The sequence below is a fragment of the Mercurialis annua genome, linkage group LG7 (assembly GCF_937616625.2).
Source record: "Mercurialis annua linkage group LG7, ddMerAnnu1.2, whole genome shotgun sequence".
Taxonomy (NCBI): Eukaryota; Viridiplantae; Streptophyta; class Magnoliopsida; order Malpighiales; family Euphorbiaceae; genus Mercurialis; species Mercurialis annua.
This window is the reverse complement of record NC_065576.1, coordinates 1468910-1492604: the sequence shown is the minus strand read 5'-3', so window position 1 is coordinate 1492604 and position 23695 is coordinate 1468910. Positions and strand designations below refer to the sequence as shown.

Genomic DNA, 23695 nt, shown 5'->3' with positions numbered 1-23695 from the left:
TAATATGGGAAACCATAAATCCCAATTTTTTATTTGTACGATATCATTGTGGTTATTTAAACGGCTAAAATGATATTACTTTTATAAAAAATAACGCATAAAACGGTTACATAATGAAAAATTTGGAATGCAAGGTGAGACAATTTTCAGATTGTGCTTAAATCAGAAAATAAAGAAAATATTTAGTAATAATAACTCTAATTTAAGATGATATACAAGTTTTATATTTGGTTGAAAAACTTTGTGTCTATTTTTGACAATTCTATTTAATTAATATTTGAAAACAGATCTAATTGTGCAAAAAGAATTAAAGTTTCGGATTATAAATATATCAAAAACTTTTAAAGTTCATAAAAATCTATCCCAAGTTAATAATTGCATCGAAAATCTATATAATTTTTTTCAATCAATTTAATTATAACAATCTTTTCATAATACTCATTAGTCTTTTATTTTTATTTTAAACTTCAAATTTATTTATCTATTGCTTCAACTACTAAAAAATAGAAAATAGAAAATCTGATTTTCTATATTTTTAATTTGGATTAAAAGTTAATGTTTGTGATTTTGAAAATAAATTCCGGTAACCAAGAAGTTCGTGTAAAAATTCAACGAAAATTTTAGATAACTAAATTAATTGAATTTTTTTAAATAGATATATAATAAATTTATTAAATTATGATAGATTTATTAATTTTTAATGTTTTTATATATATTCGTAAAAAATTTAAAAGGCGTGACTATTTTAAACCATTAAGCCTTGAGAATAAAATAAAGTGAAATTGTAATCCAATGAACATTTTAAGTGCAAGAATATGTTAGAAACAGAAATTAAATTATATTGAAATTTCAAGTTTGTGCTTGAAAGTCACTTTCATTTCACAGAAACAAAGGTCTTTATCAACAATTGTTCGATGAGCACTGAAATTCCACTAAGGAAAAATAGATCTTTAAAATGTGTAATTAATTAATTAATCAATTGATAAAAAAATTAAGAAGTTGGTTGGCGATTATCCATCGTTTAATCATTGATATTATGATTAGTGCATAAACATTACATGCACGCCGAGAGAAATTAAGAAAAGACAAGAACTTGTTCAAACCACATTCACTGCTTCATTCAAACATTCAGAAGGATTACCAAATCACTCAAATTATTTGAAGCAAAAAAGTACACAATGATTAATTATATAAGGCTTAATCACTCAAAACCCCTTCATCTTTAATTTTTTTTCAATTGCACCCCGATGTTGGAAAACTCTCTCAAACCCTCTCACCTTTACATTCCATTCCAATTGTGTCCTGACATAGAAAAATCCTCTCAAAATCCCCCCACCTTTAGATGTTTTTTTAATTGTACCCTAAATTGGAAATTTTTTATGGTTTTGATTTTAAAAAGATATTGGATATAATTTTAGAAAGAATGATTTTTTACATTATTAATAATATTAGTATTTAATTAGAATATAGATTAAAAATAAAAGATTATACTAATTTTTTTATATAAAAATAGGTCAATTTAATACTTTGGGGTACAATTAAAAAAGAATCTAAAGGTGGGAGAGTTCTGAGAGAATTTTCCTATGTCAGGATGCAATTGAAAAAAAATTAAAGGTGACAGGCTTTTGAGTTATTAATCCCATTATATAAATTTCATTCACAAAATTTTGTGAATTATAAAAAAATCTATTATATATACCAACTTTTATTTTGTGTCAAACCAACACACTAAATTGTCAAGATGGTTTGTATATAATTTGCTGAAATGGAAGTTATTCTTGAACTTCCACCTCAACAAATTACATCGGATTTTGAAACGGTACATTGATTTGACACAAAATGAAAGATGATGTATAAATTTGACAATTTTTCCATAAATTGTGATTAAATTAAACAAATAAAGTTAGTAATTTTTTTATGAAATGAATCCTCCAAAAATACTTCATCTTCCAACGTTTTTTTTGTTTATGGTAAAAAAATTTAAAATCATCAATTTTATCTTATTTTTTAATTTTCAGTTTTAATTGTTGCCATTTATTTAAATCGGACCAAAAAAAGGTTCAAATATGCCCTTAATGTTTGAAATTCTTGATGGTAAAAATGCAAATATTGAAACAACATAAAGAACATATTTATTTATTTTCCATTCCAATTGTGAATAAATGGCTACAATTGAAACTGAAAATTGAAAAACGAGCTAAAAATCAACGATTTTAAAAAGTTTGGATCATAAACGAAAAAAGTCAAATGGTGAAGTATTTTAAATGATTTAATATTTAAAAAAAATCCTACTCTGATTGAAATTTATGATTTTTTTAACATTAAATATATATTTTTAATAAAACTTTGATCCTAAATTAAAATATGATTTATGAATTTTAGTAAAATTGTCAATATTACAATGAGTAAGACTAAAACATTTGAACTCTAATCATGGAAACGATTGATATCATATACAACCATAAGTGCCTGGTGGTATAATATGCACAATTTAATAATAATTAAAAAATTAGTAGCTAGAAAGATTGATCAAGCAAATTGATTTGCTTTTTCACACTACACTTTATTGTCAAAATAATAATAAATTAAACTAATTAATTGATTAAGTTGCATTGCATGTTGAAGCTTGTTATTAGTTGCCTCTACCTTTCCCTTATCCCCAAATTGCTTCTATCTTTTCAGTTTTCATCACTATGAGTATGTACATATATGTCCAATTTATTATTTACATATTGTTTTCTTTTCAAATCTGATTATTAATTTTCAATAATTAGCTCTAATTTGTTGAAACACAAATTAATTTTTCTTATATGAGTATGCAAATATGTGATTTACCTATGTATAAATTGTTCAATCATCATAGGACTTCTTTGTTCTAGCTATTTTCCCCTCTATTAAAGGGATCATAGTTGTACTTTTTGGTGATTCTCCTTCAATCATGGAACATTAAACATATCTATAACTATGACAATAATTTTCACTTTTATTACATCTTCCCTTTTAATATGTTTGAGATGTTCCAAAAAACATGTCTCATTTTTATAATTTATTTTATAATTTATGCACATTTATTAATCTTTAACTTATAAGTTAATGTAAATATTATAAGATTGGTTAGTTTAAAATAAATACTGATATTTGTATATATAAAAAAAATTCTAATAAATATTGTCTTTCGTCTTTTCTCTTTCGCCACAAATTAACAATATATTAATTAATTAATTTTGTGAAAATAAATAAATTATATTGTGAATACACACACAAACTGATTAACATTTGTGATAATATACTCCGGCTGGCAGCCTCGTGCCGCCATCGACTGCCACCCGCTACCTCATATCACTGTAAACACCTCCTGCCACTACCGCCCGTCACCTCTTGTCCCCTCTAGCTACCATTGCCGACCACCTTGGGCCACCACTTAAATTCTAAACTCTAACCTCTCGGTAAGAGGTAAATAGGATTAAAATTAGGATGAGGTTTAAAATGTAAACATAACAAAAAAATAGATTTTTACTAAAATATTTTTGGATCGTTAACATAAACTTTGAAAAAACTGAGTTGTAAAGTCGTAATTTTCCTTTTCTTTTGCCTCACCCTTTATACATGGGCTATCCTATGGACGATGAATGGATCAAAAGCTATTCAGTCTCAAGTAAAGCCCGAGATTAAGCCCAATCTCATTTCTCATCTCTCTGAATTCTGTCCAAACGACACCGTTTTCACTTCAAGGATTTTCTACCGAGTCTCCCAAAATCCGCACCAGAATGTACACTGTTGCTCAGAGCAAAGCAAAATGTTGGAGAGTTAAGGTACGATTATCTGTTTAGTTTTAGCTAGGATTTGTTTAATTTTGATTTGCTGTCTTTAATTTTATAAGAATTTTTTTGATCTTTTAATCATTTGAACTAATCTAATGGCATGATAGAACTTTAAATTTTACATAATGGGTATTTAGATTTTTGTTAGATAATATGTAAAGCACACAACTTTATGTGATTATGCATCTGGGTTTTCTGTATAAGTACTAAAATTGATGAACTAAAGTAGTTTGTGCTGTCACTCTGGGTAGCACCGAGACGGAGAAACGGTGTTATTTTAAGGTTTTCCATGTAAAAATGAAGCTTTGTGTCTGAAACGTCAAGTGTCTGACACGTTTCCGAAATGTCAAGTGTCTATGTCAAGTGTCTGACACGTTTCGGAAATGGGAGACATTGATTGAATGAAGTGTCCGTGCTACTTAGTTGTCACTCTATATTGAGATTTTAAATGTTGTGTGGTGATATGCTAGATGTTTCAATAAGGGTTGTTTCCAGTTATGGATTCGAAAGCATTAGCGAAATCAAAGAGAGCTCATTCATTACATAACAGCAAAAAGCAGCCTAATTCTAGTCTAAAAGCTAAGGCAAAAGCCGCGTCTGGAGGTGGTAATGATGCTGGTGGTGGAAATAAGGTGGTAGGTAAGCAAGCTAGGGAGAAAGCTCGACAGTCTGGTCTTCCTTCGAATTGGGATCGTTATGAGGAAGAATTCGATGTTGGTCCGGAACATCAAGTTCCGGGATCTAGTGCAAATAAGGACTCTGATGTTGTTTTTCCGAAGAGTAAAGGTGCAGACTATCGTCACCTGATTGCTGAAGCTCAGTCTCAATGCCAGTCTAATTCTTATTTGGATCCATTTTCTTCATTGGATGACCTTTTGCCTGGTAGTGCTCTTAGTTCTTTCAACTTGTGGCATTTTTCGATTTAATTCATTATATAAATGGCTTAGATATTTTAGTTGCATTGTATACTAATCAATTAGGGTAGTCAAGTCTAGGCTTTCCCTACTATGTCAACTAATCTAGCAGTGGAGTCGGGGTACTTATTTTAATGCCTGGCATGTAATCGGTGTATAATGTGCTGTGGCAGATGGCTTTAACTTTGGAATGGGGCCAATGCTTTCAGTCAGAGGAGAAGGCATTCTATCATGGATTCAGGATGATAACTTTGTCGTGGAAGATGAAACGGCTGCTAACCCAGAGGTGATTTGTTTGAGCTTGCTAATATGTTGGACTCTTGATAGTAAATAATTTTCTTCTTTTTATAGTTCCTTATCTTGTTAGATTAGATGGTAGCTGCCACTATATGAAATTCCAAATCTCCGAGTTTCGTGCAAAAAAAGTTCTGATTTGCTCCAAAGTTTATTGTATACATAGCATCAAGAGCAAATATTACTTCATAGAGGTGCTTATTTGACTTAAGATATCTTGGACCCGTTGCTTTTTCAACTTGAGTTGCTACTCTCTAGAATTATGCCTTGTGTAATAGTTGGATTGATTTATGGGATGCACACAGAATAAGTAGAAAAACAGAAACTAAAGTTGAATGTCACATTGGTATGGTCTACGACTATGCTTCACTTCTTCCTAAAAAGAGAAGATGATGAAAAACAAATGCTTATTAGTAATTTCTAATCTGTCATCATTTCCTGCTAGATACCGAATCAAAAGCTCTAATGTTGTACCCTTTAGGAATTTTTGGTGCTTACCAATTTGAGGTTGACAACATGTGACTTCTATGGGTATGAAGATTTAATGTGAATTGGTAAAGAGACATGGTTTGCATCCTGGTAAATCTATAATGTGGTGCTCAGACTATCGATGCATGCGCGGCATTACTTCGTGTGCCAATTCACATTTTTCTTTTCACTATATGATAGTAACTTTAGCTCCTCTTTTCTTACTTCTGTGTGTATATAAATCGGCTAGCTTATCTCATGCTATATTCTTAGAATTTCTTCTCCTGATGTTACTGACTTTGTAATCAGGCACATTTTCTTTCCTTGAATTTAAATGCTCTTGCGGAACAATTGGAAAAAGTTGACATTTCGAAGAGGCTCTTCATCGAGGAAGATTTGGTACGTCCTGAGCAGGTACGATTGATATTTTTATTTATTTATGTATGCTTGAGGAGCAAATATAGATTTTTTTTAGTTTTTTTAATTTTTGCTCACATGCAACTGCGTCGTGTATTTCTTGATTTTAGTCTCTCGTGAAAAGTAAGATGGTTCCATTTTACAGTCTTGCAATGGAAAGGAGGCAACAACTTGCAGCCTAGAATTAGACCAAATGCAAAGTAGTGAAACTGAAGTCTCTTTAACTGTGTCCAAAGATTCCTTATTAAGAGATTCATCAGAGAAGAATAATAAGGTTGCAAAACATAGTTCTGATGTTACGCCATCAGGAGCTGCGGTTAATGTCCATCTGGACCCTATTTCACGCGATCAAGAATCTTATTTCGTAAATCAACAGACGGGTGATCTCAATTCAAGTCGAGTTAGCAACTTCGCTGAAAACAGAGATATGGAACCGTCCACATTTGAGGCAGAACTAGATGTGCTTCTCGACTCATTGAGCGAGACCAAGCTGCTTGATTCTTCTGGCTTCAGGTCCTTGTCTGAAAAAGAGGCTCCTAGAGCATTGCCACAGTTCATAAAAAACACCATGAGTTCTTTGAAAATGACATCCGTTGCTAGTAAACTGGATGACGATCTTGATAATTTACTCGAAGAAACATCCAATCTGTTGGACCAAAACAATCCGTCTCAGCCGATGAAAGCGAACACATTATCTTCTAGCCAAATTCAATCTTCTTCATCATCTCAATCTGTAACAAAGTCTAAAGTTTTGGATGATTTTGACTCATGGTTTGATACAGTTTGATTGTATTCTTTTGTTTGATGCCATACATTAATTTAGGGTGTTTAAATTTGATTTAGTTGAATTGTGAAATTTTTAAAGGTCTAATATTTAGTAATCCGACTTATAAAAAAATAATATTAAATTACAAATATTGTATTTAAAATATTATTTTATTCAAAAATAGCTCGCAGAAATCAAATTTACCAATGCAGCTTATGCTTTAAATAATTTCATTCTTTCTTCTCATTCTTGTCAAGGCAATGTGTCACGGTCCGCCTGCATCAATCATCTATGGATAAACTAGTTAATTTATTGCTGCTAATAGCGTTTCACTTGCATACAGGGCGAAGGAGATAGGCTTTCTCTCATGATCGTGCCGATAATATAAAAAACGATTTTGTAACTAGAGATAAGTCACATTTTAATAACTTTTCGTTAGACGTAATTTGATACATTTTTAATAGATAAATCGCCCTTAAGTCACCTTGTAGAAATGTATATAAAATTTTCACCTCATACGGCTTTTTATTCAATTCTTTTAAAGTTATTGACATTCACATTATAAAACATCTTGTAATTTATAGTTTTATTTTGATCGAGTCATATATATTTACACTTAGAGACAAAATCTTACATCAATAATAAGCATCTGATTACATCAGCATTAGCTGTTAATTAACCCATCTCATTTATTTAATGTAAAGATATTAGGTTAGGTTGTTGGTCCAAATATGTGGTAATATGTTTCTTTCCATCTGATGCAAAGCAATCACCCATTTTCTTTAACTCTAATTTCTAATTATGCCCGGAAACAGCTGTTTAAATAACCTTAAATATTTTTTTTTAAACCCATAAATTAGAGGGTCCTCTCTCCCTTTTAAGTTTTTTTTTTGCGCTCTCAAAAAATTCTAACCACATTTAATCTTAACTTTCTTGACTACAATTAACGGTAAAGAAATTAATTTTTTTTATTGTTGGATGATAGTTAATTTAAATCTTATTATGTACTTTTTAGTATATTTTTATGGTAATTTATTTTTCAAACTTAATAAAATTAGATTACATCTACAGATGTCAATATTAGAAACTATATAGGAAGTTCCAAGTTCCATCAATAAAGGTGGACGCTTCAACAAAAATTGGTGTTTTAAGATGGAATTATTTTAATCAGATTTTTAATTAATGTTTTCGTTGAGTATTTAAGGTTTTTATTTTATCCCTTTTAACAGAAATTTATTTTTTTTCTTCCTTAATGATAGTTTTATTTGGTCGTTCTCTTATAAAAAATTGTTTTCTCTTAATGATTGAATTGGGATAGCTTTTTTTACAATCATAAGTATTACCTTTATAATTTAATTTTAAAATTTATTAGGTAATCATCAATTGCATATGTACTTGTTCAAACATCTTGTTTAACATTAGATCAACATAATAAATATATTTACAATGTTTGTAAATGCCTATATTAGTGTAATTGATCTTTAGGGTACCAACTGTTGCGTTTTTATTTAATGACTAAATTTTGATTTGTTTTATATTTGTCACTAAATTTTAAATTTATTTCAAACGGAATATTTTTTGGCCCAAAATACAGATGTGCTAGTCGGAATTAATTATTTTTTACTAAAAAATTTGTCATGTGTACATAATTTAACCTAAAAACTTCTCTTTAAATAAACAATAAATATTTTTAAAAAAATTGACACTTATTAAAATCAGGCTGCTCTATATGCATTTGGCAGAAAAATCTCATTTGAAATATAATTAAAATTTAATAACTAACATGTAAGATCAAAATTTGTTTACCAAAATGCATTAAAGAAGTTAATTTAGACATTCTCAGAATTAAATTACCACTTATGATATGATTTAATGACTAATTTTTAAAAATATTATAAATTACTATGAGACTCCCACATATTTAATAATTCACATTTCCGTACTTTCTATTTAAAAATCAAACGATATGATCCTTTATTTTTATTTTCCTCGACAATTTAGTCCTTCCGGCCATCTATTACATAAAATATAACACAAGGATAATTTGCTTAAAAAAACAGAGCATCTCTGCCAAAAATCATAAGCAAAAGGATAGAGAAACAAAGAATGAAATTTGTATTTCTAATTAAACTACAAATCTAAAACAATTCTTCATTTCTTGTGAAGCAATTAAACAAAACAACAAAATTTCTTCAAATCAAAGCCATAAAGCTCCAGCTTTTTTCAAAATAGGCACTAATTCACCTGTAATATGACTACTCATAAGCCTATCCAAACCTCCAAATAATTTTCCACCAATAAAAACAGCAGGAAGCTGCACTTCATTACTATCACCACCATCATCAACATCAACAACCATCTGTAATTCCTGCAAAACCCTAATCTCATCGTGCTCGTCGATCTCGAAAACCGGCGGGTTCACACCAAGACCTAGTAATAACCTCTTGACAACATGGCTCATGCAGCAACCTTTCTTGGCAAACACTATAATAGCATTTTCTTGAACCATATGGCTCATATTTCTTGAACTCTTGGCTGCAGAAATTAGGGTTAAAGGAGTTGTAGTTTTGGTGTATAGAGGTAGCCATGATTTGTAAGGAATTGCTTGTTGCATTGTTGATTAATTATTTTTGAAACTTTGATAGAAATGATGAGAAAATAGATACACAAGAGAGGTTGAGTTTAGTTTTTCTTATAGGTGTATGATTGGAGACAATTTTGTGTCTATATAGGGAAATTTTTCACTTGTGGTGCCTGGAATTTCTTCCTTTTCTCGACATAGTGCCTAAACTTTAGTTTATTATTTTATAACAATAAAATATTTTTTTTGTTGACAAATCGGTCTCTGTCGAAATGAACTTACGTTATATTGATGTGGACGTTAATCAGGTCAATGTTCATATAGATCACGTAAGCTCATCGTAAACATTCACTTTACTATTAGATAAGTTTATTTTGGTAAAAGAATAATATTTTTTAAAAGATTTTTTTTGAATAAAATTATAATTTAAATATAATATATAATTATAAATTTAAATTTAAATATAGATATGGAGCTGAAAGAAGAAAATAAAGTTAGATACCATATATTTCAGTTAATATTAATTTTCTCAAATTGAAAGAATTTGAGTTTATAATTTTGGACGAAACACTCATACTTTGTTAATTTTGGATTGGCTTACACTTTTAAATTTTAACTATCAATTAAGGCCGGGTAAGTTAGGATGTAAAGTGATGTCATATTAACAAATTATGAATGTTCTTGTTTAAAATTATGAATTTAAACTCTTTTAATCATTTATGTAAAAAGTTGGAGGGGTGAAATAACCTTTATGCCAAATATAGAAATGGAGAGAAGACTTTGATTAATTATGGAAGAAAGGTTTAGTTGGACGTCAACGGGAGTTAGGGAATTTGTCTTGTTTATAGACGTCGGTGAATGATGTTATAAGTTGTGTCATTTTTCTTGCTATATGTCATTTGTAGGGTTTCTTTTATTTTTATAATGTAATGCACATGTCATCCAATGCCAATTACGTCTTCTTTGATTACGACTGTTTTTTCTAGATTTATTTATAATGTTTATGTTCATATTTATATTTTTTATACTTCCTTTTCATAAATATAAATTATCTTATATTTAAGTTATTTTAAAATATAATTTTGTTCTATTTTAATTACATTTTAAATATTTTAATTTAATTTTAACTTTTATGAAAATATCGTTGTTTATTTGCACAGATATTTATAAAATAATATTGATAGTTGTAATGTTTTTTTTGTATTAGATTGATATTTATTAATTAGAATAAGTTAAAAATTATTTTCAAAATATTATAGAAAAATTATGTGATATTCAATGATATTTTTAATATATGTTCAATTTAAAAAGTGTATTTTTTTATATAAGTATAGAACAAAAAGAGTAGTTTTCCTAGTGTTATAGTTTTTTTATGCATCTATTCTGATTAATTTTGAGCCCATAGTTGTAAAATGTATGTGTTCTAACTTAAAATTTAAATTCATTTACCGATATCAAAACATAATAATTTTAATGTTTGTATTGAGATTATTTACTTTAATACAAGTATTATTTTAAATGAAATAATATATTTAGTATTTTATATTAAGAAACATTAAATTTATATAATTAAATTATACTTATGCATATTTTTGGGACTAGCTCGCTTCCCATTACTCAAGAGGAAAATTCCTCGTACATAATTAAGGAAGCCATTGAAAAGTGATTAGCCACCGCCATATCTATTTTATTAGGAATTGACGATTTTTTAACAATACGTTTTAAAAGATGGCCAGTAAAGGTCAAATGTTTTTATTGGAAACAAATGCGCTAACGCCTCTGATAATAGAATTTTTTTATTATAGCTATGAAGTATATAATTTTTTTTATCCATTCTTACTTACTAATTTGCAACCATTTTCTTTTTTGGATGAACAGAATGTTAGTATGTGTAAGTGGTGGAGTATATATTGTGCAAAGAAGTTGCGACGTTCATAGCAAATTTGGAGGCCAAATTAATTCATACAACTAGGTGCAATATTACTTTAATACATTGGTTAAATTTTATAATCAAATTTAAAAGTTTTAACTAAAAATTATTATATTCTTTTCATTTACATTTATTATTTATATATATTAATTATCGGAGAATGAAAATATATTGATGTAAAGTGGCGATAATTTTGCAATTTCATGCAAGTCTTTTGCATTTGCATAATTCATTTTTGATATTATAGTTTCTTTATTTTTTTTCCAAAAAATGAGTGACTAATTATATACAAACTTAAATTAAATATATATAGTATCAAAAATATATAAATAAACAAATACAAATTATTTATTTATTAATTATTTAAGTTGAATCTATGCGAAAAAGTTTGAAATATATATAAACTAATGTGGTCATTTATCATTTTAGAATTTTCCAATTAATTTATTAATAAATGAGAAGACGGATTCATGATTTTTTTTTTGCTATTCACAATTTTGACAAGATATGATTTTTTTTGGTGATGGAGGAACTCCCGGCGGAGCCCGGCCACCTGAGTAAACCATAATAATTATTTAATAAATATAGTTACCTTTAAAAATAAATTAAAGATAGAAAATTCGATAATCACGTTAAATAATTATGTACTCCGACCACCTGGAGTATATTTTTTTGATAAATAATCACGTTAAATAAATGGGATGTTTGGTAACGAGGATAAAGTTAAATGAGTGTACAAAAGTGGAAAACCGTGTTGCCAAAAACAAATGCCGGCGGGCGGTGCGCTATGCTGACGTCAATCCAAATCAATTTTAAATTCATATCCACATCATCAATCGTGCGCGTGACCTCACTTTATGGTCCCTCCACGTGGAATGGATTTAAATAAAGAATTTGTCAAATATAGTGACCTGTACTTATCAGCCACGTCAACAGGTTCATCTGCCCTTCCCTGTACGTGACGTAGTAGTGATGGTATATGTTTAGGAAGTGACAACGAACCTCGAAAGTATTAAGCAAATATCGTTTAGGCCCTTGTACTTTTTGGATGAACCAATTAGGCACTTCTTCTTTTCATAATGTCTCGTCTAGATCCTTAGGGATTTAGAACTGAGACATTTAAGACTCAAATAACTAACATAATTAACGCTAATTATTTTCATTGACGTACTTCAGTAATATCTCCTAGCACCGTTTCTTAAATTTAGTTCATAAATTAAAAAAATTAATTTAATTTTAATAACATTTATTTTCTATAAACAAGATTATCATTTAAGAAGGAGGGAGTATTAGGTTTGTGAGAGTATTTGGTCTTATAATTTTAATAACATTGGTTAAAATTTCTACAATTAGTGTTTTTAATTAATATTAAAATTCAATTTGGGTTATCTACACATATACTAAATTATAATTTTTCTTTCAAAAAATACTTCAGTTATATTGGCGATGGGAAACCATGTTATTCCCACATGGCCAATCTCGCCATTTTTCTCTTCTTCTAATGTTACAAAAATTTATCTTAATTTTGTTATTTAAAATAATTATCAAGACATCACTCACAATTAAATTTTAAAAATTCATAAGTTTAAGTGTTACGTGTGATGTTTCTAAAAAGTGTTAGGTATGAAAATAATTTACTACAATCAAATGATATCACACCTTATAATGATGTATCAAACTCAAAAAGATAAATTCATTTATCTAAACAAAAAAAAAAGAGAAATTGAAGGAAACTAGAAAGCAATGGCTAAATTGCACATCATACGCAGCAAATTATGGTTAAAATGTCTATGCATGCAAAAGCACAAAGCTAGCAGTTAACATGTCAAGAAAAGGTTATATTTACAAGCAATCAAAAACTTGAAGAAGTTAATGCCAATTATCTCATTCTCATACATTGAAATAATATGAGTAGCTTGCATCACAATTGATAGTATGGTGGATCGAATTGTCAGACATATTTTAAGCCGTGTTATAAATAGATTGAACGGATTGTAAACCGTATCATAAACAGATTTGACTTATTAAATAACAGATTTGACATATTTTTAATAAGATCGCATTAAACCTCCATTTTAACCTGTTATTTTTCCGTGTTAGGCGAATCATATCCTCATGTCAATGTCCATTGACACCCCTACTTTTAACTAGCTAGCTTATCAGCTTTACCAAAAAATAAACACTTAAATATTAAATTAATCTATAACATAATCGTATAGTTGCAAAATCATGACCTAAAATTTATAAAATTTGACTTCCTTCTCTAGAATTAGAAAAGAATTAAATGGTTTAAAAATTAAACATAAATGTATCCTTTGTTCGGTTCAATTCTACTGTAGAATTCATTTTATTAAGAAATAAACTAGCTAACCTAACACAGCTGTTTGAATGCACAATTAATTGAATATATCAAAAGAAAATATAATGACACAAGAAAAGATCATTCAGCTGATTATGCATTTCAATGGAAATATCCAAGGTAGCTTCATGTCACTTCACAGTAGTTTCTTAGCCAAATTTATCCCTTGTTTCAAATGACAGTCCACCAAAAGAGAGGGATGAACAAGATAATATTTTTCCCACATTTACTCTACCATTCAGTTTATCGGTAAAAACTTTCGATCAACACTCTGAGAAAAAGAGCATTACCGAGATTTATTTCTTGCCTTGGACTTCTAACTCCATCTTTTGAAGGTTGAGCAGTAAATCTTCTGAATTAAGGAAGACCTTATTGGATGAATTTGCAATTGTATGCGCAATTTCTCGAGCGGCTTCGATCTTTCTAAGTGTGATAAATGCAGGATTGTTGGCAATGGCTTGACCTATCAGCTGAGCACTAGTGGCCTCTCCCTGTCAACCACAAACCGGAACAACTCATTAGGTGGAATAACAATGCGGATAAATGAATCAAGAAAAACTACTCCACATAGCACACAAGCGGCAGAAATAATCTAAAACACTTTTTACAGCTCATAAACCCGGAAGATCAATCTATCAGAAAGAATTGATCTCGTTTTTACAAAGGAGAATAAAGAAAATGGGGACTAATTATTTGTTTTCTCACCTCTGCTCTGATCACAGCACTTTTCTTGTCTTGTTCAGCTTTTTCGACAATGAATTTAGCTCTCTCTGCTTCTTGTGCAGCCACCTGTTTGGCTTCTATTGCAGCAGTAAATTCTTTCCCAAAAGTCAAGGTTGTAATGGACACATCATCCAAAGCAAGGTTAAAATTGGATGCCCTTTCGGTCAAAATTTTCCGTATTTCTCTACTGACAGCCTACAAAAACCAAAGTGTGTAATAACACAATGATGCCTGATCAACCAAATACAAGACACACAAACTACTGATAACAATGATGATTGAAATGTAGAATTTCCAGATTTAAGAACATAGAGAAAATATGATGTGCATCTTGCGACTTTCTTTAATAACAGATGAAAAACCCTCAGATAACTGAAGTTCAGGATGCTTAAACAACAAATCAACTGACAATAATGAGAGAAAGTATCATTCTAACAATTCAACTCGGTACGAGTTTTTAAAAATTTGCTTATTGAGGATTACCTCTCTTTGAGTAATGAGTTGACTTGCATTATACTGTGCAACCACAGCTTTCAATGTTTCATGAATGATAGAAGGCAGAACTCTCTCATTGTAGTTTTCACCAAGAGTGCGGTAAATTGAAGGTAGATGGCTTGCCACAGGACGAGTGAGAACTCGAAGGCCAATTTTAACCTGTACAGCAATGTTAGGACCCAAACATTTAAAACAGTTGGGTTGACATACTTTAAACATGCATGTACAAGATGAATAAGGAAAACCATGAACAAATAAAAGTATTCAATCATTCAGATACAAACAAGCAACTATCCATTCATAAGCACCAAACCTAAATTATCTAAGGTAATAACCCAACCAAACATCAGCAGAGTTTGCACTTATGCAAAGAGAAGGATTAAAACTTGATATAAAATTATAAGGATAGCTTATTTCTAAAACAATTGACTATCAGATAGCACGGGATCAGAAAGTATACAAGAACTTGCTTGATTGGGGGTAAGAACTTCCCATGAATTAGGAAAAATGTTACGCATCCGCATTTCAAGTGCAATCAACCGGAAATGTAAGTGCATAATTAACTCACCATCTGGAGATCACGGCTCCCAGATGTACTCTCCACAAGATGAGGTCGTGCCCGAACATCATAAATGACTGGGCGTTCGAACCATGGAACCATAAAGTGTGTTCCCTCAGGATAAACCTGCATAGTGAACAATTACAGTTATATACAGCTGCCAATGCCACCTAAAATCCAATTACTAAAACAGCAATGAAACATCATGAAACAAAGGCTAGAAGAATTGAAGCCACTCAAAGAACATGGAATTGTTGAATTACAAAAATCCACAGCCAGCAAGCAAAAGAGAGTTCGTAATCACTCCAGCATCCAAAAAATTACCATATTTCATACAGGTGACAAATACAAGCTGTCCATTCGGTGAGAGATGCTAGAAAATTTAAAGTAAAATCACAACCCATTTACTACTGGCTCATAATTAAATCAACTAAACTCACTATGTAGCATTGAAGTTCATTCAAGAAAATAATATACAATTATGGATATCCCAAATTCAAAGATGACATGAAAAGGATTATTATCCAACCAAAACAGTTGACCACAAAGCTACAAAATTGCAGAGAGTAACAGCAGCAAAAATAAGAAGCAAAAACAGTCCTTATTTAACGACGACAACAAAAATCCTTCAGAATAAGCATCGCTTAAAATTAGACAATATAAAGGTAAAAGAAAAGAGATCAACAAACAAAAATATTGCACTGGTCACCAATTTCAACAGCTGCAAAACTACAGAACACAAGGCCAAGCTCTTCTCCCAAAGTTTAGATCCCTAAATTCAGCACAATCGTGATTTTAAATTTTTTGTTTTGGGCATGATAGGGCAGGAATTACTAAGGAATTGAGGACTGTGGTGCTACATATTGGATATTCTCAAAATGTTGTTAAACTACATAAAATGAGCACCTTCCTGCTTATTTCTTAACTTTCGTTTGACTATACCACAGAACAAATATTAGCATAAACCCCACAAGCATGAACATAGCGAAAAACTATACGTACATCAAATTAACGAAACGAGGGACACAAATACATGAACAATAAAGTACTAACCTTATCTTTAACACCAGTTATACGGTTAAACATGATGGCACGATGCCCTCCCTCAACATTGTAAAGACTATTAGCAGCCGCATAAACAGTAAGCCCACCAATAACACCAAGCTTAATCAAAGCCGAGGCGGCGGCGCCTCCTGGCACCTTCGGAACTTTCGCGGCATTAAAATTCATTTTTCCTGTTTGCAAAACCGAAATGAAATTAAACAAAATGCTCAAACATATCAACTAAAAATGCGAAGATCATAAATTCACTCTAAAAAATGACAATAATATAAATGATCAGCAATGGATCTCTGCAATTGAACAACTTACAAATGAAATCGGAAACTAATTATAAAAATTAGAGAGAGAAGAGTGCAGACCTAGCGGTGTTTCTTCTGGAGGAAGACAGAAGAAATGGGTTTAGGGTTTAGGATTCGAAGAAGAGAGTGAGAAATGGGTGAGCTGTAGAACTAAAGGGTTTTAGTCAAAAGCTATGAGCTTTTGGCCCATTTAAAATTAACCTTATTTTCTTGCTTGTTGCCAAAGACAATTTTAAGTGCTAATTTTTCTTCATCAAATTACTCTAAAACTCCTCATATTTATCATAATTTACAGTTTGTCAACAACAATTTGATATCCACTCTCAAACGATTCGATACCTCATTTTCAATTATGTTAGCGATTTGATACCTCATTTTCTAACGATATGGTATCTTGCATTTAATTCCGTTAATAATTTAGTACCTATATTTAACAGAAGGTTGTAAGTGTTTGCAAAACTGTGGAATCAAATCGTTTGATTTTCAAAAAAGATACATGGGAGGAGGCTTAGAGTAATTTGTTCTTTTTTCTTTCTTAAAAATTGTAATTAAAAAGATTTTAAAAACTTATATAGTGATAAAATTTAAAATATAATTTAAATTTAATATACGTTACATTTGAATTAATTAAATATAAAATATTGATTCATCAACTGAAAATTATAAAATATTTAAAATATGTACCAATCTTCCAATAGACCAATTATATACAACTATCAATATAAATAATAAACTCAATCACTTAAAAAATATTTCATTTCCTGAAAATGAAATTATTTATGTTTCAACCTTTCCATAACGCCAATTTTAATTTAATTTTGATAATTACACTTCAATTATAGTCAATAATTCAATTTTTAATAAAAAAAGTCAATTGTTTTTGGTTTTTTTACTATGACCAAATATTGTGGTTTTTTTAATGATAATCTAATTTTGATAAGTATTTTTTACTATAAAACATAATAATTTATGCCACAAATAAAACAATTTGAGTTAATTTTGATAAATATACTTAATTGGCTATAATTAAAATATAATTATCAAATTGATTAATTTTAAGTCAAATCTGAGGTATTTTTTAGTAATTAAGCAATAATATATTTGTTTATTAATTCTTGTTAGGTAATGTGCTCAAATTGAATTTGAATAAATTTACAGTTCTTAAAAAATATAATTGATTTAGATAGGGGTAAGAACTCAAATTCAAGGAGCAATATTCTATTAGACTAAAAACTAAAGAATCTTTATAACATTTTAGCATTTATAATGAATCTGAATCTACAACTCAATTGTTCATTGATTTTGGAAATTAAAGCATTAACATATGTAGTTTTCATTAACAAATTAATATTCTGTTAGACTAAAACCTAAAGAATTCCTTTACAATTACACGATCCACTTCCTTTAAGGGAATTATGAAGAGACGATGACAAAAATACCTAAAATTTTAAAAATATTTACAAAAATACCTGTAAACTTTTTTTATTTACAAAAATACGACCGATTTAAAATTAATTATAAAAGCATCAAAAAATGAAAATTAATTACAAAAGTACGATTTGTATAATGTCGGTATAATTATGGTATAATTTTGAAATATTAAAACTATAAATCAGATAATTTAAAAATAATATTTAGTTTATTATTGGTATAATTTCAGTATATTTTTGTATCGATTATAAATTTTTATATATATTTTCTAGTTGATAATAGTATATTTTTTTTATATGTATTTTTCACTATAGTTGGTAATGAACTAGAGAATTTGTATATTGTTGGTATAATTTTAGTATATTGTTAGGTTAATATTTAGTATGTGATGTGATGTAATGTTAATGTAATAATAAAATTTCAGTATATTTTGATGTATACACTCTTAATATACTGTTGGTATGATTTTGGTATATTATTAATTTAATTTTTAGTAAATGATTTGATGTAATTTTGATAAATTTTTATTTAATATTAATAAAATCTCAGTATATATAATGTTGGTATAATTTTGGTATAATATTAATATAATGTTGATATAATGTTAGTTTTTAGTATACTGACATTATACCCACAGTATACACCGTATGTTTGATATTATTTTTTATTTTTTTATATTTTTGTAAATATTATTAATATTTTTGTGAATAAAAAAAGTTAACATGTAGTTTTATTTTTATTTTTTATTTTTTTTGGTATATGGTGTAATTTCCTCAATTATGAATAGGAGTTTTAGCAAATAATAATATCATATTATATCATATTAATTGTTTCTTAATTCAATCTTTAATTGTTTTTACAACCAATATTGGCTGCTGTTAAGTAATCTGCACCGTGTTCAACCAACTCCAACAAAATTTCTTCCGGCAGCCGCTGAGCCGGAGCTTCCATAATCAGAGGCTCTTCTCCGAACAGTTCCGCCGGCAACAACACCTCATCAATTCCGTAAACAGCCAACGGAAACTCTTGCCTCAACACTTTCTTGATCTCAGCCCCAACAACTCCAGTCAACGCTTTAACTCTCTCACCATCATCTGTCACCGTGAAGTTAAGACTGAACGCACCACCTTCTTGACCACTCGCCTGAGTTCTAATCGGATTCTTAACCGAAAAAAGATCGTTCAAGTTGTAAAATCTAGGTAAAATATGATACCTGACGAGCTCGTTTAATCTTTGAGCGGTGAGATTGAGTATTGTATCCGGTTCGAGATCGGAAAAAGCGGGATCGCTGGGCGCAAAAACTGTGAGGCCGAGTGGTGAGATGGTGAGTTGTTTTTGGATTTGAGAGGGAACTGGAGTTGTTGCTAAAAGGTTAATAAATATGATGAATTCGCCATTTTTGGTTAGGGTTTCAGTGAGGTTTAGAGGGTTGGAATCAAGTTGGTGGAGGTGAGATTGGATTTTCATAGAGAAGAAGAAGAAGAGAAAAATGGTGAGATGGAGAGGAGAAGTGGATGCTGCCATACTGGTTTTGATGTGAGAAATGCCTCTCGGAAGGCCCTTGGATTCGAAAAGAGAGAAATAAAATTCGTTAAATAGTAAAATTCTTTCTCATATTGTTTTATATTCAGGACTCGAATCTGAGAATTCTTTCATTAAAGAAAATTAAATTTTTACTATCTCAACCATGCTGATAAGACGATATTAAAATTATACTCGTTATTTATTTTTAATTTAGTTATAAAATTTTGTTTTACTTTAATATATATATTACATTACAAAATTACAAACAACAGGAAAATCTATATATTATATAATTGAGAGGACCAACGGAGCCCTCTCATTGATTCTCACCAAATAGAGCACTCTCATCAGTTCCCATCTTTATAAAAACACTTATTTTAGTTTAATTATTTTTATTAAATTTTTATTAGATAATTTTTATTTTTAATAAATCAGAGATTAGATTCATCTCAAACACTTATTCTCATTGTTATACAAACTTTCGATAATATGTCTTTTAAACAGTGAATTGCTATATTGTCTTCCTTTCTATTTCGTCCTTTTTATTTGAGGCTGATTTCATAAAAGTTTGTATATTTATATTAGACGATCTTGATTTTGTTGTATGTATGTATAGATGTTGCTTCAAAGATTGTTGTACATGTGAAAATTTTCCTAATTCACTGGCATGGTGCAAATAGTAAACTTCTTAATGTATTCTACAAGTGAAACAATAATTATATTCTACACTTGCAACGACAATATCATAACATGTGTCACTCCTTTTCATTTGTGAGAAATAGACATGGTTAGAGAAAAGTTCACTGAATGAACAACAATTGTTTTCATTAAATAAATAATAATTAAATACTTCATCCATTATTTTCATTGAACTACTAAAAATTATATTTATCTTCTGTTAATAAATTTATCTTTGTATATATCAAAAAATTCAAATTGTAAGGGGTAAGCATTAAAATTATTACAAATTTTAACCATGTTAAAATTTATGAGTTAAAATATATGTATAGTTTGAGAGACTAAAGAATATTTTTATGAATTCTCAAGTCAAATAAAATATTTTTTATTTTTTAAAAATTATTACTAATAGCTAGATTTTTTTTCTTCAAAGTAATCATACTTTTAAATGCTTATCCTAAGGTTTTTATCTTGGACTTCTTTATATAAATTCAAATGTAAAATCAGAAAACGTGAATATGATGTGATATTATAATATAAAAGAGTTTTTGTTATTCATATTAAAAATTATCAATATATTTTAGTTTGAAAAATGGTGCAAGAATTTTACAATTTAAAAAAGTCTTATGAAAAGAAAAATAAATATAAAATATTTATATGTGCGGTTATCGAGCACATATCTTTTAATAGAAAATGAATATCAATTTTGTTTAACAATTCTAAAGATTTAGATTACACAAACATATTTGATGAAGATCAGATAATAATAAAAAATCATATATGATTAACATTTTATTAGAATAAGTGGTGCATGCAAATTTTTAAGTAAACATAAAAAAATTATAGAAGAGAATAAAACTAAATCTTGACACAATAAATGTATAAATACAAAAAATGTATCATATATTTTGAATAAAAAAGTCACTGCAAGAATATTAGAATATATTTTTATTTTATTAATTTGTAAGTTATAATTTTTTTAACATTTACTATATTAATTTTCTGAATAGATTATTATTAAAATTAGACATTAATTTGATTCCGCGCAAATGCGCGGGCTTACGGCTAGTATATTATATAATTGAGAGGACCAACGGAGCCCTCTCATTCATTCTCACCAAATAGAGCATTCCTGTTAGTTCCCACTTTTTTCAAAATACTTATTTTTATTAAATTTTATAATTTTTTATTTTATTCATTGTTAGTTCCCACCTTTTTCAAAATACATATTTACTCATTCATTGGTTTAAATCAGTCTTTGTTAAAAATTATAACTCTTTTAATCTTTACATTCAATCATAATTGCTTTACATTATTCTTTGTTTATGCCAAAATCTAACGTTTTTTTCTTCATTTGGTATTCCAACATTCAGTTTGAAAAATAAAAAGCTCTCATATTTAATTACAATTAGTTGTGAAAAAATTACAGTAACCTTCATCTGCATTGAAAATTACAGAAGGCATATATTATGAACTGCCTATATCTCATTGTTTATTCATCTTTCATATTTGTTTACAATTTGTGGGAAAAAGTTCTCATTGTTTATTTTAGTATATATATATTATGCACTGCCTATATTTCATTCAATTAGAATGGTATTTTCATATCAATCTTCATAAATTAATGCCTATAATCAAATTGTATTGGCATTAACTCAGTACAATTTATTATTCATTCATATTGTTGCTGTGTGAATAAATACTAGGTCCATCGTCGGTTGGTTACAAGGGATATGTTAACTTCGTAGTATTTGAGGGAAGAGCGTCTTCATGGATAGATTTGAGTGTAGCTTGCAGTTGTTTTCACAGTGAATTCTAGGTCTATCTGTGTTTCCGGGCAGGGTATGGTTGGTTTTATGTTAAAATATGAGTTTGTACTTTTTAAAATAAATGTTTAATTTTCATATTACATGTATATATTAAAGGTCAATTTAACTCTTATATTTACTTAAAAATACGCTGAACATGCTATACTTAAAAATCAAAAATTAAATTCATAATAACAAAAATTAAATTCATAATAACATCCCGCATATATGGACTAACAAAAACAATTCATTCCTTCGAATGCAGAAGGATAGCTACAAAAGTAATAAAAAAACACAAATCAAAACTCCATACGGATTTTACCAATCCTAAATAATCCAATTAAATATATAAACTATTTAAATTTAAAAAAATATATAAACTATTTAAATTTTAAAAAGTATATATTAATTTTGAATCTTTAAAATATTATATATCCATCTAATTCTTATATAATGCAAACTTTCTACATCTAATCCTTATTTTATACAAACTCTACATCGAATTCTTCAATTATGTAAATTCTCTACATCTAATCCTTATAATATACAACAATCTGTGTCATTTTAATACTTCAACAATCTGTGTCATTCTATTTATTTATAATTCTCATAAACATCAATAGAGAATCCTAATAAATTACCAATTGAAGTTCATTTATTTTTCTTTGTTTGAACGATGCAAAAAAATGACAGCGCTCACCTACGTCTCGACCGACACTTGCCGAACAGTTCAGACATAACACTCGATTCAAAATCAAAGGAATCTAAAAAACGTTCCACTTCAGGTAATATTTTTATATGATTTTTAAGTAAATTACTTAATAACAATGTGATTTGATGAGTCAGAAAACAATAATGGCATCCTTCATTGTTTTACTGTGTCTCAAATTACGTTATTTTCTTACTTAATGGAATAAAATTTATTAAACTATAACTAAACATAATTATTTGTGGTTATTTAGGTCTTTATTTATGACTTTATGAACTAATATGAGACCTTTCCTTACACTTTATCTTATTACACTATAATATTTATTATAGTGATATTAATTTAATATTTTATATATTTTATATATTTTTTAAAATGTGATGCCCCTTATAGAAAAAAATTTAGTAAAATTCAATATTATCTTTGAAAGTCCTTTGGATAATAGCTACAAAAATGACAAAATCAAACATGACCGATTTACAAAATTTTCAATTAATATAAGTATAATCATAATAAAAAAAACACAAATTATCTAATAATTTATATTTTTTCCACAGGTCATTCAAATTTATATTGCAAAAATCAAATTATTTAAGAAATCTGAACCTTGAGTTTCTCTATAAATTTATATGTCATGTTTAACAAAATTAATAGGCCTAATGTCTTAAAAAAAACCCGTCCGTTTATCCTCTTTTCAATCCTACCCTAACGTTGCAAATCAGTCAATGTTACTCTATTTTGTATTTTTTTTCATTTCGATTGTACCCTGAAGCATAAAATTGACAAATTTTCAACGTCAGAATAAGATTGAAAAAAGGATGAAAGGTCTGAATTTTTTTAAGGCATTAAATCAAATT

General features: G+C 28.7%; 4 protein-coding genes across 6 annotated transcripts; 1 reads left to right on the top strand and 3 right to left on the bottom strand.

The window, feature by feature from the left end:
• The first annotated feature begins 3703 nt into the window (after window positions 1-3703).
• LOC126657652 (protein ECERIFERUM 16) lies at window positions 3704-6756 on the top strand. 2 transcript variants are annotated; one of them, XM_050352366.2, is made up of 5 exons: window positions 3704-3812; window positions 4292-4703; window positions 4909-5021; window positions 5807-5911; window positions 6060-6756. In XM_050352366.2, exons 2-5 carry the CDS (start codon window positions 4319-4321, stop codon window positions 6699-6701), a joined length of 1245 nt encoding a protein of 414 aa, XP_050208323.1. In that variant the 5' UTR covers window positions 3704-3812; window positions 4292-4318; the 3' UTR covers window positions 6702-6756. The 2 variants fall into 2 exon arrangements, with proteins under 2 accessions (XP_050208323.1, XP_050208324.1); XM_050352367.2 differs by having other exon boundaries at window positions 3712-3812; window positions 4317-4703.
• A 2016-nt stretch (window positions 6757-8772) lies between these two features.
• LOC126656076 (glutaredoxin-C9-like) lies at window positions 8773-9367 on the bottom strand. The gene has a single exon (XM_050350547.1). The coding sequence runs from the start codon at window positions 9292-9294 to the stop codon at window positions 8878-8880; it is 417 nt and encodes a 138-aa protein (XP_050206504.1). The 5' UTR covers window positions 9295-9367; the 3' UTR covers window positions 8773-8877.
• A 4249-nt stretch (window positions 9368-13616) lies between these two features.
• On the bottom strand, window positions 13617-16852 carry LOC126657356 (prohibitin-1, mitochondrial). 2 transcript variants are annotated; one of them, XM_050352028.2, is made up of 6 exons: window positions 16749-16852; window positions 16381-16562; window positions 15337-15453; window positions 14757-14927; window positions 14256-14468; window positions 13617-14041 (listed from the first exon to the last, which is right to left on the bottom strand). In XM_050352028.2, exons 2-6 carry the CDS (start codon window positions 16555-16557, stop codon window positions 13847-13849), a joined length of 873 nt encoding a protein of 290 aa, XP_050207985.1. In that variant the 5' UTR covers window positions 16558-16562; window positions 16749-16852; the 3' UTR covers window positions 13617-13846. The 2 variants fall into 2 exon arrangements, with proteins under 2 accessions (XP_050207985.1, XP_050207986.1); XM_050352029.2 differs by having other exon boundaries at window positions 16699-16798.
• A 2113-nt stretch (window positions 16853-18965) lies between these two features.
• LOC126655537 (fasciclin-like arabinogalactan protein 6) lies at window positions 18966-19643 on the bottom strand. Its single transcript, XM_050349759.1, has one exon. The coding sequence runs from the start codon at window positions 19641-19643 to the stop codon at window positions 18966-18968; it is 678 nt and encodes a 225-aa protein (XP_050205716.1).
• Between the last annotated feature and the right edge of the window lie 4052 nt (window positions 19644-23695).

Bases quoted from the DNA above. Each gene is read 5' to 3' on its own strand.
- LOC126656076 (XM_050350547.1), bottom strand. From the start codon at position 9,294: ATGCAACAAGCAATTCCTTACAAATCATGGCTACCTCTATACACCAAA.
- LOC126657652 (XM_050352366.2), top strand. From the start codon at position 4,319: ATGGATTCGAAAGCATTAGCGAAATCAAAGAGAGCTCATTCATTACAT. The intron at 4,704-4,908 runs GTAGTGCTCTTA...GTGCTGTGGCAG, and splicing joins ATTGGATGACCTTTTGCCTG to ATGGCTTTAACTTTGGAATG. The intron at 5,912-6,059 runs GTACGATTGATA...TCCATTTTACAG, and splicing joins ATTTGGTACGTCCTGAGCAG to TCTTGCAATGGAAAGGAGGC.
- LOC126655537 (XM_050349759.1), bottom strand. From the start codon at position 19,643: ATGGCAGCATCCACTTCTCCTCTCCATCTCACCATTTTTCTCTTCTTC.
- LOC126657356 (XM_050352028.2), bottom strand. From the start codon at position 16,557: ATGAATTTTAATGCCGCGAAAGTTCCGAAGGTGCCAGGAGGCGCCGCC. The intron at 14,928-15,336 runs GTGAGTTAATTA...ATTGCTGTACAG, and splicing joins GGAGCCGTGATCTCCAGATG to GTTAAAATTGGCCTTCGAGT. The intron at 14,042-14,255 runs GTGAGAAAACAA...TGTGGTTGACAG, and splicing joins GTGCTGTGATCAGAGCAGAG to GGAGAGGCCACTAGTGCTCA.